Here is an 18,527-nt window from a genome sequence, read left to right on the forward strand (position 1 = left end):
AGGTGGGGTCCCAGGCTTGGTCTGGCGGTGCAGAGCCTGTGAACCTGATGTGATCTCCTCTATTCTGCCAGGACAGTCCTAAGGGTGACATTGGCCTAAGTGCTGACTGCGATCTAGTCCAATGTAGAGAGCTGACATGCAGATGTCACGTTTGGCAAGTTGCTGGACTAGATTCTGTCATTTGGGGAAGGGGTATAACAGCACCTAGCTCACAAGGCTGTTGTAAGAGTAAGTATTGAGATGCAACAAAAGTGCCCCAAACTATGCCTGGCATGAGGTCAGCATACCCAGGGTGGCAAACATTATGACTGCAAGTACACATATCCTTTTACTCAGTGCCCAGCACATAATCTCACAGAGGGTGAACACTGCTGAAGTTAGATCTGTATCGTATTTAGGAATAATAGTTGTAGCAAGAGCATCCGTTGTTGTAAAGTTACGTAAACCTGAACTGAAGACAAAATAAGCAGAGATAAAATAAATTTTCTCAGTTCACGACTTGTTAATCCGCTGCATGAATTTGTGGAAAGAGCTATTGCATTTGCCTTTGTACAAGAGAATTTTCTGATTTGTTGCTTCCCGTAAGAGATGGAAGCTATGAGACCGCTGTTGTCCTCTGCGACCCTTTGCAGAAGGCCTGTGGGGCATCATGGCCGCCGGCGTCATCTGCAGCGTGGGACGTGGTTACTGGAGCTCTGCCCTCCCGAGTTAGGTAACGCCCGCTGGCATGGATGGACACAGTCCTCTTGCTCACTGACTTCCTGTTTATCATCTGGCAGCAGTCAGCCTGTCATCGGAGAGGATGGGATCAACTCGAGTCACAGATTCAATGTGTTTCTAATTGGAAACCAAATCAGGGTGGCCAAGGATGCAGGAGATGGGAAGGAAAGACTTTCTACAGCACTTCAGAAGCCGCCAGGCCCTTACGAGGCTCAGCGCATGCTTCGGGCTTCACGGTGCCTTTCCTGGCTTCACTGAACCTCTCCGAGGCAAGGAGTCCTCTTGGAGAGATGGGGATTTATTTCGGGCACCCCTCATCCTCTTCCCTCCTTCTCTACTGCAGTTTAGAGCTGAGGGACACTGAAGCTGGATGTTAGACTACCCTGGTGGAGACAAGGTGAGAACGTGGCCGATGTTCACACTCTGCAGACGAAGGCGATTTGACCTGATGGATAATGGAACCCTGGGAAGGGAGACAGGGACTGTGTGATGAGCACTCACTGCCCTTGCTAAGTCTTTGTGTCCAGGGAGGCTGGCATATGGAACAGTCTCCAGGCGTGTAGGGCCAGCTTCTAGAAAGAAGTCCATGCAGTAGTGAGGACATACAGGTCAGAAAGTTGCAGAGCAATAATTTGCACTAAAGTCGGATGCTTCTCCTGACAATGCTTGTGTCTTCTTAATGAAAGGCTTAGTCTGGCTGGGCAAAGTGGCTCATGCCTGTCATCCTAACACTCTGGGAGGCTGAGGTGGGAGGATCACTTAAGGTCAGGAGTTTGAGACCAACCTGAGCAAGAGGGAGACCCCCATCTCTACTAAAATAGAAAAAATTAGCTTGGCATGGTGGTGCGCACCTGTAGTCTCAGCTACTCGGGAAGCTGAGGCAGGAGGATCGCTTGAGCCCAGGAGTTTGAGGTTGCTGTGAGCTAGGCAGATACCACGGCACTCTAGCCCAGGTAACAGAGTGAGACTCTGTCTCAAAAAAAAAAAAAAAAAAAGAAGGCTTAAGCTGACATACCAGTTATGAAGTCATGAAACTTCACGTTGTCAAAGATAAAAAGACGTGCAAAATGCTTAATGCACCGGGGGATTTATCAGCAGATATTTCTGCAGGTAGTGTGGGTGTCAAGGTTGGTGTGATCAGCAGATCAGTGGTGTCATCAAAGACCTGGTTTTATTCTCTTTTTTTCCTCACTTCCTTCTGTTAGGTTCATCCCAAAGCCAGCTTCCCCCATGATAGCAAAATGGCTGCAGTGGTTCCAGACATTGCCTCTTCACACAGAAGGAGAAAGAAATAGGATGTCAGCAGCTCTCTCTGAAGAGTGAGATGCCTCCTGTCCTGGAGTCACCAGTAAACCTCCCCTTGCATCTCACTGGCTGGAATGGGGTCATTTACCTCTTCCTGAAACAACTCCTTTGGCCATGGAGATGCCATATGCTGATGATTATGTTAAATATGATTATGTTAAAATAATGGGTAACCCACCCCAGGAGTTGAGGTGGGGTCAGGCCATCCAGTCTCTGTAACTTTCTGCTGCTACACACAGGGGGGAAGGATGGGAAGGTTCTTGAAAACAGGACAATGTCCATGGTATCTACCCTGGGGACATTTACTAACCCCATCTGCTTTACAGTAGCTACTGCTCTTGCTGCTACTATTATTTCCAAATACAATGCAGATATAACTTCACCAGTATCTACCCCCTGTGATATTATGTGCTGGGCACTATGCGAAGGTCCACGTGCTCTTGTATTCATAATATTTGCCTCCGACCCACTTGCCCTGTCACCACCCACTCAGCTTTCTGCCATGGAGAGGCCACACCGGATTCCAGAAGAGACAGACACACCCTTCCTTGCCAGGATCCTTTGCTCCCTCGCCCTTTGGTGTGTGTGTGTGTGTGTGTGTGTGTGTGTGTGTGTGTGTGTGTTCTTTTGTTGACTCCTCTCCCTTCACTTTTTGAAACAATGGAAAAGGCCTTTTACTTTTCTTTTTTCTTTCTGGGTCTGTGTCAGAGGACTCACTGACCTTGATTGGTGGTGGCTGTGGTGGACAGGGCAGCTTGCAGCATTCAGAAGGGAATGGTCTCTCTCACCCTGCTTTGGGAGAGAGAATTTGGGCTGGAGAGAAAGGAGCAGAAACAGAGAGGGACGAGGAGCCCCCAGCTAGGGATATGAAGCAGATTCTAAATACTGAATGTTGATTATCGTTTTTAGTGAGTGCTTTCAAGGGAGAAGTTATTGGAAGTCTGTGCTCATTCTCGGGACTCTGGGAAATAAACAAATCCTGATTACATGGGCAAATCCCTAATCAGTAAAAATATACTTCTAGGGGTTCACTAGGGATGAGAGCTTGAGAGGCGTTGCTCTCTGCTGAAATGTGAGAAACAAGCCTCCCCATTGCCCAGGTGGCAAGCGGTGGCCGGAGAGTCCTGCTTGCATCAGCCCCTCCCAGTCTGGCTCAGCCATTCCTCTCTCCCCATCTCCCCTTACCTGCTGGGGGAGCTCAGACTTGGGACTGAAACTGAGAGAGCACGGATCCTATCTTTCTTTCCATTCAACCTTGTGGTTCTCCTGTTGCTGGCTTCAGTTTCCAATTTGGAAAAGTGCAAGCAATGGATCAAAGAATAGGAAAAAGTGAGAAGAATGAAGTGTTTTTGGATTTAAATAAAAACCGCACTACCTCTCTGCTCCTCATTTCTGTCCTTCTTATTGTGAGGTATCAAAAGGACATATTATAGTCCTGGCCTCAAGTTCCATGGTGAGAGGAAAGAGTAGAAGAGGAAAACATTATTAGAAAATCTACATGTCCATGGCTCTGGACCAAACCATTTTCCCACTGGCTTCAAGAGACGTTGTTTCCAAGAGGAAGTCAAGGTTACCTTCGGGAGCTGACATCATTTGGTGTCCCTCAAGACAGCCCCTCAGCCCTCCTCTGGTTCCAGCCGCAGCTGCAGTGGTCAGTTCAGTGCGAGCCTGTACTCCCTTTGCAATGACACTGCCACTGCAAGCATGGGCCATGTGTCTTTCTGCTTACTGGCTCAGGGTCTTCCTAATAGGTGGGAGCCAGATTGACCTACTACAAAGTGCAGCCTGGAATTTGAGGAATCTATGCTCCTGGGGCAGCCCTCAATTAGTGGGGGATGGAAGCCATAGCCCTCATCTTCCGGGGAGGCATTGCGGATGCATGTCTAAGCTTCCAGTGGGAACATGCCCTGTTGCCAGTAGCAGCCGCCTCCATAATGCATTCATGTATATCCTTTTCCCCTTTCCCTGTCTTGCTTTCCACTTTGTTTCACTCCTCCTTTCTGGGATCCCCTCCAGAATAAGCTACTTGCACCCAATTCTTTGTCTCAGACCCAGCTTTTGGGGAACCCAAAGGGACACCTCTCAACGTTGCAAACACTGTATTGCAACCTAAAGCATTACTGCACTATCACAATGGTATTTGAGGCTTTTATTTGTTTGGCTGGGCCAGCCTCTGGCTGTCAGATGGTTCAGGCTTGCCAGGTATCTGGGGGCTCTGCGTAGACTATCTTGTCCCACCATCAGTGGCTGACCTTCACCCCCTTCAGCCTATGCTTGAACGTTTTATGCCCCATAGCCATCTTAATTCACAATTTTCCCAGTGCTGTTACAGCCTTATTACTTTGATTCATAGAAGCCATTTGGGAGGCTCTATATTCATGGCAGGATGAGGAATATTTATGCAGAGAAAAGGAAGAGCTCTCTGCTCAGCAGTGCACCAAGATGGACTCAGGAGGAAGGCAGGGAGGATTGGTGGAGAGCTTTACTGGGTTTCTGTTTGGGATTTCATCAGACCTTACATGGGATAGGATTTAAAAAAAAGCAGAAGCATGTATCATCTGTGAGCCTCTCAGCTGCTGTTAGAGAAAGCCAACCCAGTCTGGCTCAGGCTAAAAAAGGATGGATTGCAACATGGAACCAAAAAGTTAATGATAAGTCTAGTTTCAGGTATGCAGAGGCTGAAATGTGATATCATCAGGACTTGGGATTTCTTTGCCTCTTGGTTTGGCTGTGTGCTGGGGGCATTTGTGGACTTTCAGCTTAGGAGCTATCCTACTTCCAAGTTCTAGCCCACTAGGAGAAAATGGGTGAGTCTCTCTCCTGGGAGCTCTGCTTTGATTGCCTGGCTGTTACAGGCACTTCTCAGAACCAATCATCAAAGCCTGAAGGATGTGGGACTTTGATTGGTCAGGCCATAGTTGGGTGGGTGGAGCTTCCTTTCATAACTGGTAGGCTGGGGGTGGGGGAGGGGCTGCTCCCATAATGAAAATCTGAGGTTGATTCAGAGTAAAGGAGAAGGGATGCTGGGAGGGGGAAGTGCAGGCACTAAACTGCCAGTGTAGTTAATATTTTTATTTTCCTAATGGAGAATTATTGAATCCCTCCTCTATGCAAGTACTAGGACCAATGAGAAAAAAAAATGATGTCATTAGGGAGTTTATAGTCTAATGGAAGAAATAAGAAATATACGTGGCTAACTGTAGTGTAATAATCGTTTGAAGACAAATTTTTTATTACTCTGTGAGCAGATGATATGTTCTTTCTCACTATTCACATGGTATCTCCTCTTCCTTCCCTTCACCCCCCTGGAGAGTCCTGATACTTGATATATTTGTAGAAAGGTGTTCAGTCAGGATTTTGCATTTCTCTTCCATCTGCCTGACTCCCTAGTGATATTTTTACCCTAGACATGAATTAAGAAAGAAAAATCCCAGAACTGAGGAAATACTCATTTCTTGTCCTATTCTATGATAGCAGAGACAGGGCAGCCCGAGAGGAAACAGCAGACAAGGTTATATACATACTGAGGAATAACTGGACTGTTTATCCAAGCACAAACAATGGAAATAGCAGTGATTTTGAGGAGCCAGATGTTGTAGCCTGGTCACATTCTCCTCAATTGGAAGTAGAAACGTAACTTTTAAAGAGAACTGAAAGAACAGGTTAGCAAGGGTCAAATGTATTAGATGTGAAAAATATAGGCATTCAGGGTATACCAACAGAGCCTGGGGTGTGGCATATTGTGTAGCTGGAAGGGAATTTGTCATCTGAAGCTGTGATCACCATGCTGTTCTTAGGAATGTATATTTATTTAGAAATTATGTACAATTAATACTGTAATATATATTATACATACATATGTATGAAGTATTATATTTAAGCCTTCTACTTACTTTTGTATTTGTAAATTTTTATGTTTAAAAGAGGCATCTCAATACTACATAAGCTTCAGCCTCTGAAAAACCTGGATCCACCCCCAGATTTTTTATATATGATGAAATATAAATTTAAGAGGAAGAAAATGAAGCTGAAATAAACCATTTAAAAATAATAATTATCACATTTTTAACAGAACAAAACATTTTGATTTTTCTAAAGTATTATGGTATTAATGTCATTACGTTTCTGAGTAGTATTTTGTTGAGAACAACATGATTAAATATACTTAATCATTGTTGAAAATATTAGTTTCATACTTTGAGATACAGCTATTTGAAGGTCTGCTTATTTTAACTTAAGTTTCAGTTTATTTTAATATCGAAGTTTAATGGCTGTGTACTTGAAATAGATAATTCACCAAGATACATAGATCCAAATGGAAGAAAAGCATCATGGGCTATCCCTACTAAATCAAGATGTTAATTTTTCAGTTTCATCCACTAATTATGCAAAGACTTTTGTTAACATCTTCCCATCTTTCCTGATATCAGTTGATTAATCTTGCAAGTTTTCAGAAAGTGTTGCATTTACATATTTTTCATAAATCGGTTCAAAATTCATTGAAACTCTTTGTTTTGGAATGTTTTTAATCAGGCTAGATAATTCTGCTTCCAAATTTTAAAGTGTAAAGTATGATTTTTATCATGGGGTGGCAAAAAATTTGTTGATATTTGTTTACAAAATGCTGTCTCTGTGGAACAAATTCCTTTAGAAAAGCAGCCACTTTTTCACTGGTCATTAAAATGTCACCTCGAAGGACATGTGTGTGTGGTGGGGGAGGGGGTGAATGGGTGAGAAGGTTTTCCCAAAATATCTGCTAGGTGCATACTTAGCTGGAAGCCACATGTCTTCCTAGAAAAGGTTAGCATATTTATAGCAGTTGTCTTTTCATAGGAGAGAAATGCATAATTCATCTTTAAGTTCAACGGTTTTTAAAAATTCTTTGCCAAAAGATAATCAGTGGACATCTGTATGGTATAAAAAGATTTCATGATCATGCTCCCATCTCATTTCGAAATACTGTAAAGATTTTACTATTTCAAATAATATTGACAAATCTATTCAGCTGAGCCCATGTGAGATGCATTTTGCTGCAATACTTGGAAAGCAAGTGAGCTAGGAAGGGCACTGTGTCCATCCTGTGCTCTGTCTTCTGGCCGCTCCCCTGCTGTGGGCAACAGGTGCCCTTCTATTACATTAATTATGGTATATTTTAAATATTACGTAAATATGTACTTTTCTTATTTTTAGAGTGGCATGTGATACAGATAGGAAGGTTCTAATGTTTTCTTCCCAGTCTCCAGTACGTCCTGTACCCCACCCCCCTGGAGTGCACAGCTCTGAAGGTTGAAGACCCTATTGGCCTTTGCTCAGATGACTCTACCCCAGATTTTTTAAAAAAAGACTCTTAAAGTCCAAGCTCAAGGGACATTAGAGGTTAGCTCATCCATGCCTTTCAATTTTCAGGTGCAGTATTGGGATAAAGGGATTCAACTTCTCCAGCAGCCTAAAGCTAGCAACAGATTTGGGACTAGAATCCCAAGTTGCCAAATGCCCACGATGGTGAATTTCTATTACCATAAGCCCAGCTACCCTCCCATGTGGGCCTCACATGGTTTATGGTCAACTTGAGTTGTTTTTGCTTTAAATCCTGAGTTGGGGAGGTGCCTGTATGCCACAGAGCAAAATCAGCATAGCTCTTTGTCTAAGAGGGCTTGGGGTTAGTTTTTAGTATTGATGACCTCTTCTGTTCTCCTCTGCCAGTAAGATTGGCTTGCTTTTTTCTTCTCAGGCAAAGAAGGAAGCCAAAAGAAAACAAAAGTGAGGCAAACCCCAGCTATTTCTTTGTCTCATCAGAATGTTCGATTGCCTCTGTCGAAAGGTCTCTTTGCCCCTATAGTGTGGTGACAGAATCGGGGTTCAGCCTTGGTTCTTGACCTTGGGACAGGGAAATCTGATTATGAGACAAGGCCAACCCTTAGTTTAGCCACTAGCCACATGTGGCTGTTTAAATTTAAATTTACACCAAATCTAAAATTTTAAATTCAGTCCCCAGTTGGATAGTCTTATTTAAAGTGCATAACAGCTGGTGGCTACCGTATCGGGTGGTGCAGATATAGGACATTCCCATCACCACACAGAGTTCTTTTGGACAGCGCAGATCTAGATTGATCACCACGGTATTTGGGTTTTTCTGCCTTTTAAAGTGTAGGGAATGATCCTGGGGGACATTTCAGGAGCTCAGAAGGGAATAGGTAACCACCCACCTACCAGAAAAGTCTCCATTTAATTTCCCAAGTGTTTCTTGGAAGGTTAGATGTCAGGCCACATGGTCAAAGAAAAACCCAGGGAGTGTGACAAGTAGCATGTGACTGGCAACACCTATCTGAACGGTGACTTCCATTTCGGAGCAAGGGATCTACATTATACAAATTGAGTTGTGGGTGCACCTGTCACCACCTGCCCCCCACCCCATCCCCATTGCCCCCTTCTTTCCAGCTTTATCACCCCTGGAAAGCTGTCCTGGCTGTGAGACCCCCCTGCACAGAGTCTGAGTTAAATTAGCTTCCTGCCCCCGGGCGTGTGTTCAGTGTCGTGGGGATGGGTGGGGCACCGGCTGACGCAGTGCTCCCTGCCACCTGAGAAACACGTGGCTTGTTTCTCTCCCTCTCGTCAGGTGTGGTGGGCACACAATTTTAGAACTTGCTCCTGAGTCCTGTATGATAATAGTTAAGGCTCAGCAAGGCTCTTGCTTTTGGAAAGGGTTGACTGTAGGTCTGCAGAGTTATTGGGTGAAGAGAACATCCTTCATACCTTCATCTTCTTTCTCTTGCTGGACAGAGGCCATGGCATCATCCTCTTCAATTCCATTCCCGCCGTTTCCCTTCCAAAGGCACCTGTTCTGCTGGGGCTGCTCCATCCCACCTGATTGGGGTCTCCGGGCTGCAGAAAGTACTGCCCAGGAACTTGCAATTTTCTTTCTGAAACACAGCCCTGTTGGGGTGCAGAGTTGCATGTAGTGACTCAGACCCTTTCATGGGTGTGCACGTTTATTTAAAAATGCATAATAGAGCCTGACTACTCACAGTGGTGCTGCACTGGTATCCATGGGGACTAATGAGAAATACAGAATCTCAGAGCCCACCCTGACCTCCTTACTCCAAATGTGCATTTTAACAAGGTCCCTAAGTTACATGCATGCATGTGCATTACAGTTTGACAAGTATCTTAGTCAGTCCGGGCTGCTCTAACAGAATACCATAAACTGGATGGTTTAAATAACAGAAATTTATTTCTCACAGATCTGGAGGCTGGAAGTCCAGGATCAGGGTGCCAGTGCAGCCAGGTTCCGGTGAGGGCTTTTTTTGGGTTGCAGACTGCTGTCTTGTGTCTTCACATTGCAGAAAAAGGGCTAGAGCACTCTGTGGGGTCCCTCTTATGGGGGCACAGATCCCCTGCACGGGACTGGCTGATTACGCCCCAGTTTCATGACCTCATTACCTGTCAAATTGGGGGTTAAGATTTCAGCATATGAATTTTGGGGCTTTACAAGCATTCAGTCCATTGTAAGAAGAAACCCCATATTGGACACTGTATGTGTGGAGAGAGAGACCAAGGGGGAGTGGTAGGGGGGGGAGAGAGGGAGAGAGAGACTAGAAAGCAGAAGAGAGAGGAGAAGGGTCCTGCTCAGGTAGGGCTGGTCAGGAAAGACATCCATGCAAAGGCCTGAGCCTTGAGCCACTATGGATTGTGGAATCTGGGAGAAGACTTCAGACAGGCAAAGAGGTGGCGGAGAGCTTTTCAGGTGCAGCAAGGGCCAGAGCAAAGGGGGCCTGAGAAGCAAGTGCTGCCTTGGCCTCGGGGCTAAGCAACTGTCGGCAGACCACCAGGGAGAGGCCAGGCGCTGAGCAGCGGAGCACTCCTGGGCTCAGCCCCGCGGGCCCTTAGAAAAGCCCCACTTGTTTTATTTAGTTCAATGGATAAAAACGGGGCTGCTGTGAAAGAGAAAGCGCTGAAGCCAGGCTGCTGGGACTTGAATTTGTCAAGCCTTCGGAGCAATTTCGGAAGGGAGCTGTCGGGGCAGAGGTGGGAGGAAACGTGTCGGGGTGTCCACAACCCGTGTGGACGCTGAAGCATCCCCGGCAGGGGCTCACGTGATCTCAGCGAGGGGCCTTTCTGGTCCCTGGGAGGTTGAGGGAGACGCTGCATACTGGACTTTGGAGACCGAGAGATCAAGCTGAGCGCCGTGCCGGGAGCTTCGAAGCCCGGAACGATGTGTGAGGATGAGGCTGGGGTAGAGGAGGTAAGTGCGGGGCGGCAGGGCTTCTCCAGCTTCACCACGTGCGTGAGTCACCTTGTGAAGTGCAGGGTCTGCTGCAGTGTCCTGCGTTTCTCATCCCAGGTGATGTCGATGCGGCTGGCCCGGGGTCCACTCTGAGGAACACGGCTGTAATGAAAACAGTTTCCTCCAGGCACCCAGAAAACCTGGGTTCTGGCTCAGGTTTGCCACGAAATTCCTGGGCCTGTCGTGTAAACTGAACCCCAAAGTCAAGGGGCGTGGCCCTGATCTTTCTGGACACTCAGGGCTTCCCTCCTCCCTTGGGGATTTGGCGATAACTCCCCATGCAGGTGCTGGCTCTAATGAAACACTAGGACACTGTGGCCATCTCGCATGTGGAGTTTCAGGCCGGCTTTGGTGGGGGCAGGGGCCACAGAGCGATGGGGACAGCACAGGCAGGAGGCCGGGTTCTCCTGGAGCTTATAGCCTGCGGTGGGGAGTGAGCCGTGAAATAAAGACAGGTTTTGGTGAAGGAGTCCTGGAGAGTCCAGGAAGGCTGCCTGGAGGAAGGGCCTCTTCCCTCTGGAAGCATCGGGGGATAGATGGGCTCCCCGACCTTTGCGAATCACACAACTAACTTGCCTGGATCTGCCCGACGACCACAACAGAATATGTCTTTGGGGCCAGTTTGGACTCTTGGCTCAGGCCTTTGGTGTAGGCGCTTTGGGCCATCCGCTGTTCCCACGGCCACCCTTGCTGGGAGCTCAGCCAGCCTGCCCCTTCCCATGCCCAGCCTCTGCCAGTGTGGGTGTGGGTGTGTGGGGTGGGGCCGTGTGGAGGCCAGTGTCAGGTGGGACGGGAAGGTGAAGGGATTTGGGTGGGAAGTAGGGAGGTAGTGGGCCTCTCTTTGCTCTCCCAGAGGTGAGTTTACATGGGAAGTGGTGATGGGGCCGGTCTCCCTGGGTGCAGGACACCAGTGAATGCTGCAGACCTCACAGCAGAGCCCTGGAACCCTGGCAGCTGGGCGAGTGCCCTGCTTTTCTCCCTCAGGGCTCCTTCTTCCCCTGCACCCTCAGCCCAGCCCCGGGGCGGGGACCATTTCTGTACACCCTGCAGCTCCCCTGCCAGGTCCTTGCAGGCTCTGCAGCCTCCCTTTTCCTGCTGGGAAGGCTGCCCCTCAGCCTTCCCCCCTCGGGGTCTGGGAGCAGCAACTCAGACTCCAGGGTGCCCAGGGGCCTCCTGTGGGTCTTGTTAAATGCAGATGCCGACTCTGGTCTGGCCTCAGGAGTTGCCCCTGCTGCTGCTCCTCTGACCAGGGGACAGGGACTCCCATGAAATGCCTACCTCAGCTGGGCAGGTGGCTGTGGTTGCCTTCTCTTTGCTTCCCCTCGGAGTGGAAGCGAAGCCTGTCCCATTGGAGGGACTGAAAACCCTCCACTTTCTTCTTCTTTTTTTTTTTGAGACAAAGTCTCGCTCTGTTGCCCGGGCTAGAGTGCCGTGGCGTCAGCCTAGCTCACAGCAACCTCAAACTCCTGGACTCAAGTGATCCTCCTGCCTCAGCCTCCAAAAGTAGCTGGGACTACAGGCATGCGCCACCATGCCCGGGAAATTTTTTTTATATATATAGTTTTAGTTGTCCATATAATTTCTTTCCTTTTTTAGTAGAGATGGGGTCTTGCTCTTGCTCAGGCTGGTCTCAAACTCCTGAGCTCAAAGGATCCACCTGGCTCAGCCTCCCAGCGTGCTAGGATTACCTGCCTGAGCCACCACCCCTGGCCAAAACCGTCCACTTTCAACACGGTTTCCAGGTGGAGTGCAGGTGCAGGGCCTTGACGCTGGGAAGAAGTTCGCATCCTGCAGGAGAGCTGCTGCTGGGATTGCCGTGGTGGAGCTGGAGACATTACAGGGAGAACCTGACCCAGCCCGCCGGTTTCTCAGCATCCGCCGGCCCACTGGACAGGCTGTGTAAATGGCTCCAGGAAGAGAGCGTGAATGGAACCCAGGGCCTCCTGCTGCTCAGAGTTCTAGCCACCTCGTCTGGATCTGCCCATCTCTGACTCTGTGGAAGCTTTGAGGCAGTTGAGGGGAACCGGTGCAAGGCCTGTTTAGCTTCCAGCTTCCCCCTCTCCTGGTGGGTTTGGAGCGCCGGATCTGGTGGGGTGCAACCTCTCCACAATTTGTGCTCCTTTCCAAGGACAAATGCAGAGGGAAGCTCTTGTTTCAGCTGGAAAGCCCATGAGAAACAGCCACGCGAACAAAGCCAGGGCCTCCCTGGCTCCCCTCTTCCCCCCAGAGGCTGAGGGTCCTCCTGGCGCTCTGAGGGCAGGGTCCGGGAGGAGGTCAGGTGCAGAGTGCTGCTGCTCCCTCACGGCTACAGAGCTCGGTCTTCGAGCCTGACCTCCAGCCCCGGGGTGCAGCCCCGCGGTGTACAGCGTGGAGGCAGCTGTGTAAACTGCAGGGCGGGGTGTTGCAGCCTTGGTGAGGAGCGCCCGCCTGCCAGTCTAGAGAGCCAGTGAGTGCTGCCACCCTCGGCCCTGTTTCTCATGCTGTTAACTGAGTTTTCTGGACATTATTTCTTCAGCGTTGCCTTAGGCATTGCAAGACTCAGTTTCTTCATCTGCAAATGAGGGGGCTGTTGTCCTGGCTCTCTGTGTATTTCAGGATGGAGGTCCTCTCCTTCCCAGTTTTCAAAAAGAAAAGCAGTATTCCAGTTTATAGGAGGGAGAGTTAATAGGTCCTCTCAAAGGGAGCCTGTTGATCCCATAAGGTCACTTCCCTCAGCTTCTGGAGCTCTGGGACAAGGTGGAAAGCCCATAACCTGGCCTTTGCAGTCAGATCTGGGCTTGGGTCCTGGCTTGGCTGCTTGACTCCATTGGCAGCTGCAGAAAAATGGTCAACACTCCCTGCAAGAGGACAGAGGGAGATGGTACAGGAAGGGTGCTTGGCACATAGGTGTGGGCATAAAAGATAGTTATGCCGATGATGCAGCAAACTTCCCCACCCGACACCAGCCCAGGTGTCTGAAGGAGTTAATCCCCTTCTCAGGGAGCAGGCAGCCCCGCTGCTCTGCCTGGCGGGACCAGTGTTTGGGAAGGGGTGGAAGCCCCGTGGGACAAGGCTGCACACAGGTGACATTGTATTAGTTTTAGGGTGAAGGTTGTGAGCTGGAGCTGTTTGTTGGGGGGCACAAAGGGAGATCCATTCTTGGTATGAGAAATTCTTGGGCTCTCCAAGCCCCAGTCATAGGGAGGAGGGAAGAGGAGAGAAAGAAAGAGAGGGAGGGAGGGAGTGCTAGAGCACGAGAGGGTGAGCGCACGGCTCTGTAATGGAAACTTGGCACCCGGCCTCGCTTTCTGTCCTTCCTTAGTGCATGTGGCTTGCGTCTCGGATTGAGAACTGGGCTTCCTCCCCTTCCAGCCAGCACCCCACTATCTCCGGGGCCCACTCCTATCCCCCCTCCTCTGTGCCTGCAATCCCACAGGCTTCCTCTGCTGGTGACATGTGACATGTGATCCTGCTGCCTCCCCTCCTTGCCCCCCACCCCCTCTCCTGACTAATTAGGCCATCATGCAACTTCCAGGGCCTGGCAGATGAGGAGCCAAGAATGCCGTGGACAGGGGCCAAGTGTTTTTGTTGACATTGCTCAAGTGTAGCTTTGCGGAGCGGCCTCTTTGCCGTAGCAGAGAAGTCCAAGGAAGCTGGGGAGGTGAGCACAGGGAGATCAGGGAAGACAGCCAGCCTGGGCACCTCTCCATGTCCCCTTCGCCTTCCCCACCCTCGGAGCCTTCCCCACCACCCACCCTCTGCCCCTCCTTCCTAAATGCAAGAAAGTAGCTCTTCATGTCATGGTCCATGGGACCAGCTGGTCTCCAGGAAATCAACACCGGCCAGAGCGCCGCGCACAGGGTGGGGCTTTAGAACCATCTTATTCTTTTGTTTGTGATGCTTTCGAGGGGTGATCCTCCTGCCTCACTGCTTTCCTAGTATGGTCATGTGTTGCTTAATGATGGGGGTACGTTCCGAGAAATGTGTCATTAGGTGATTTTGTCACTGTACAAATATCGCAGAGTGCACTTGCAAGAGTTCAGATGGTGCAGCCTACTGCACACCTAGGCTGTATGATGTAGCCTGTTGCTCCTAGGCTGCAAACCTGTACTGAATACTGTAGGCAAATGCAACATAATGGTAAGTGTTTGTGTGGCTAAGCATATCTAAACATAGAAAAGGGACAGTGAAAATATGGTATTATCATCTTATGGGACCACCTTTCTATATGCCATTCATTGTTGACGGAAACATTGTTACATGGTGCGTAACTATGGTTTCTGGGGAAACAACCATGTTTGAAATAGGTCCGGTGAGACAATCTTCACCCCTAATACAGGGTGTTCCAAAAGCAGCCATACATAAGGAAAATGGGAAATGGGACACCCTGTATTATAAGGTGCAGGCTGCGTTATTGAGCTACTTTACTATAGCTGCTTTATGCAACCCCAACGGATTTCATCCTGCCCAGGGACCTGCCAAGAATTTGGCCTTTGAGGTCACTAGACCGGGGTTCAAATCCTCATTCTGCCACTTGCGGGACATGTGATCTGGACAAGTTATTTAACGTCTGTGTGCGTCAGTTACCTTATTTGCAAAATGGAGCTGACATTTCCCTGCAGGGCTTTTATGCATGAAGGTGAAACACGGTGAAGAATGGAAAGTTTGCTGTACATAGTAGACGATCAGTGAGTGGAAGCTGTGATAACTATTGAATGGTGGTTGGTGTGGTCGTGAATTGGCTCTGATCTTAGGCAAATTCACTCCTACTCTGATTTATTTATTCCAAAGGTTAAGTTCACCCCAGAACCAATTGCCCCTTCCTACCTCAGCAGGAATTTTGTGAAGACAAACTAACTGGGGTGTAATGTTGTCAAACTTGGTTCTCAATGGGAAGGAAATGAGTGCAATGTGTCAATTTCGTCACTCTTACTTTCTCAGGCTCTGGTCTCTGTGTTACTGTATCAGTGGTCCGTGGTCAAATATATTTTTGTTGAGATAAAAGTTTGTAGGTTTTGGACTTCAGAGGTGCTGCCTTAATAGTCACTAATTCCTGAAGATATTGAATCATTATGTTAAAAAATCCTCTAATTTTCTGCTACAATAGCTGGCTTTATTTTTACATCTCTTAATTGGTATCAGCTTTTCTCTCAGAATTACAGAACCATGGAAACTTGGCATAAGAAAGAACTTTGGAAGTAATTGGAAAGGATACTCTTGCTTCTTTGAAAATCTTTAGGGTCTTCCTGAACATTAGGATTGCAGCACCACAAGCATTTTTCTTTGGCCCATGTTATGAGAATAGTAGAATGGCCAATCTTCCGGCTTCTCGCTTTAGGTACTCTGTGGGCGTGCAGATGCCATGCTGCCCTCCCATGTTCTAGCAGAGGCCATGGTGCCCTGCCCACGTTGCTCTGTTCTGACCTCTTTAAGTGCAGGCCAGCACGGTCCGGCTTCGAGCACCTGCATCTCATTGTCCAAGGCCTTTTTCTGAGCACTACCTTGGACACCCACCTGGCAGGTTGGAAGTGCTGGGGAATCAACGTCTTCTTTGAATAGCCTTCAACCAATGTTAGACCAGGAGTAGGTGGATAAATACCCAAGCTCCCCACCCCTGAGGTGTCTGAGACGCATGTCTACACTGGCTCCCAGAGCTTTCCAGAAGGGTTAAGTTCGAGTTACTCATTTTGACAACTGGCTTAACAGGCACTGCTTATTGGCCAGTTCCTCTTCCCTGTCCTACTTCCCCACTCCCCTGCCAATTCTTCCTCGGGTCACCTCCCATACAAACCACGTGGGCTCAGATCCACCTCTCAGGGGCAGCTTCTTCGGAAACCCAGCCTGAGACAAAGGGGATGCCTTTCTCCACACTTTCGGATCATTCATGGTAATATGGTGTTATATTCACATTTAGGACTGCTTGTTGGAGTTCAAGACCACTCACCTTACTGTTTCCTCATGAGTTTTTGAGATTATTTTTCTCTGCTTGTCACTATTCTTAATCACGAGAATCAACCATTCGGGTTATCGAGAATATGCAAATGCCTTGCTTTGACCTAGACTTATCTTTGGAACTGTCCTCACAGTTTTGGCTAAGCTGATACATGTGTCTACCATGTAGGATTTTGTATTTCAGAGTCTAAAATTATTGTTTATTCTAGTTAGGCTCCACACTCTCCTCCCCCACTGCCCCTGCTCTTTTTTTTTTTCTTTTTAATGAAAACCTAAAAGGGAGTGGGGGCTCTCCTGGCCAATATGCATAAGTTGTAATTTGTAATTAGATATCTTAATAAATTTACTTCTGGAATCAGGGGCTACATTTTACTGGTGGGGGGAGACCTCAACACATGAGTTGCTGATATTATGTATGTCCTGTTGGCTTAGGTGAGGTGCCCACAAGCATTGCGATTTCCAGAAACTTCCATGAGTCTCATTTTATCTACTTATAAAGTGGGAAGAGCTATTTCAACTCGTACTTGCTGAGCACCTACCCTGAGCCAACAGTGACTAGGTGTTGGAGAGACAATTGTCCATGCTCCCCCTTTCCTAAATGGTGTTGTGAGCCTCAAAATTGATAACAAAGGTGAAGTCATTTGGCAAACTGAATCTCCGTGCAAATAGAGGAGTGGGCACGAGGCCCTTGAGCTCCTCAGTGGCCACTTCAGACACCATGTTGCAGTGGCTGGGTGCCCTGTGTGGCCTCATGTGAAGGCTGCTGGGCCCAGGGACTAGGCCCTGGTCTTGTATTTAGATCCATTTTCTGCCCACAGCAACCCTGGACACTGCAGAGGCAGCATGGCTTCGTGTCACTTCCTTCTTTAGTGCCAAGCCCCTGGAAAGAGCCACCCTGGCTGCTGTCTCTGGCTCCCTGTGACCCCCTGCGGTCAAGCTCTGACTGTTCTTTCTCTGCCTTCATCTTCCTTGATCTGTCTGTGGTCAAGGCTGTTGGTTCTCTCTTGTTCTTGACATTCTTTCTGCTCACCTTCCATGACACCAGCTTTCTCTGTTCTTTCTCTTCTCATGATCCTTTGCTGAATTCTTTTGCTCTCCTTGATCTCTAAAGGTGTTGGGTTCTTCTATTCCTTCTCTCCAGGAGACCCCATCCATACGTATGCTTCACACCCTTCCCTGCTGGCTGACGGCCGCCGTGAGGCATCTCCACCCACGTTATTTGGGCAGCACGCCTCCCTTCCATGCTCCGCAGACACTTCACATGCAGTGTGCCTAAACACATGTACTGCCTTCTCTCCCGGGTGCTCTGCAGCTTCTGTTCTTCCTCCTGGCACTTCCATCCCACAGTTATCCCAGCCAGAGCCCTGGGCATGGGTACATTCTTGCCCCCAATGCACCTTCTGTGGTCTACTTCTTTCTAGTTCATGCCTTCGTCTCTTGTTGATTGAAGACTTGCTATGTGATGCTCACTGGCCTATGCTTTGGAGATGGTGAAGTGGTGGTATCTTAGCTTGGTAACCTCCCCAGAGGGCAGATCCTGAGCTGGGGTGTATTTGGGAGGTGGTTCAAGGAAATCCTGATTGGGGCTAGACATTGGTGGGCTGGAGCCAGTTCACACAGACTCAGTGGACGTGAGAGGGGCCGGCTCTCCCCAGCTCCATTTTTAATGATGTCATGTTGGGATCTTGAAATTGGCCATGGTGGGAATATTGACACCACGGAAATTGACCAATGGCTACAAATCAGGTCTTCCCTCTCACCCTCTGAGAGTTGGTTTTTAAACATTTCTCAGCATGTCATTGGGAGCAGAGAGTAGAGACAGAGAAGGAACAGCAGCTAATAAAGTGTGCTTTATCAAGAGGGTCATGCTATAGACAACTGGAGCTTAATCCCACTGGGGAAAACTCTGGAATCCAGTTTAGGACACACACATCAGAGCCATCCCACTCACGTGGTGAGGGATCTGTACACCATTTCCCACCAGGCATTGGTCAAGGGCTGCCTCAGTTGGGCCCAGGAGGACCCAGAAGCCAGGGGAACCCCTCAGGCAGTCAGAGGCAGGGATGCCTGGTGGGTAGGCAGGGCTGAGCGAAGCAGGGTCAGTGCAGGCTGAAACTCAGCTGTGAGTGATGTGTGGTTATTGTCTCTTTCTTCCCAGAGCTTGACCTCATGGACCTCATAGGGGAAGACAGAAAGTGGATGGTGGGGAGGAAGCTGATGCAAGTGAATGACACTCTGACTTCGGAAGACGCAGGACTGCGGAGCAGCAAGAACTGCACTGAACCAG

The 18,527-nt window shown here is 48.6% G+C and overlaps 1 protein-coding gene across 2 annotated transcripts in view; it reads left to right on the forward strand.

Moving 5' to 3' along the window:
- The window catches only part of SLC24A3 (solute carrier family 24 member 3), a 457,347-nt gene that overhangs the window by 48,017 nt on the left and 390,803 nt on the right, over nucleotides 1-18,527 (forward strand). For both annotated transcript variants that reach the window (XM_045528345.1, XM_045528346.1), the window contains exon 2: nucleotides 18,399-18,527. In XM_045528345.1, coding sequence (XP_045384301.1) covers nucleotides 18,399-18,527 — 129 coding nt within the window. The remainder of the gene's footprint in view (nucleotides 1-18,398) is intronic.

The sequence above is a fragment of the Lemur catta genome, chromosome 17 (genome assembly GCF_020740605.2).
Source record: "Lemur catta isolate mLemCat1 chromosome 17, mLemCat1.pri, whole genome shotgun sequence".
In the NCBI taxonomy this organism is placed as follows: Eukaryota; Metazoa; Chordata; class Mammalia; order Primates; family Lemuridae; genus Lemur; species Lemur catta.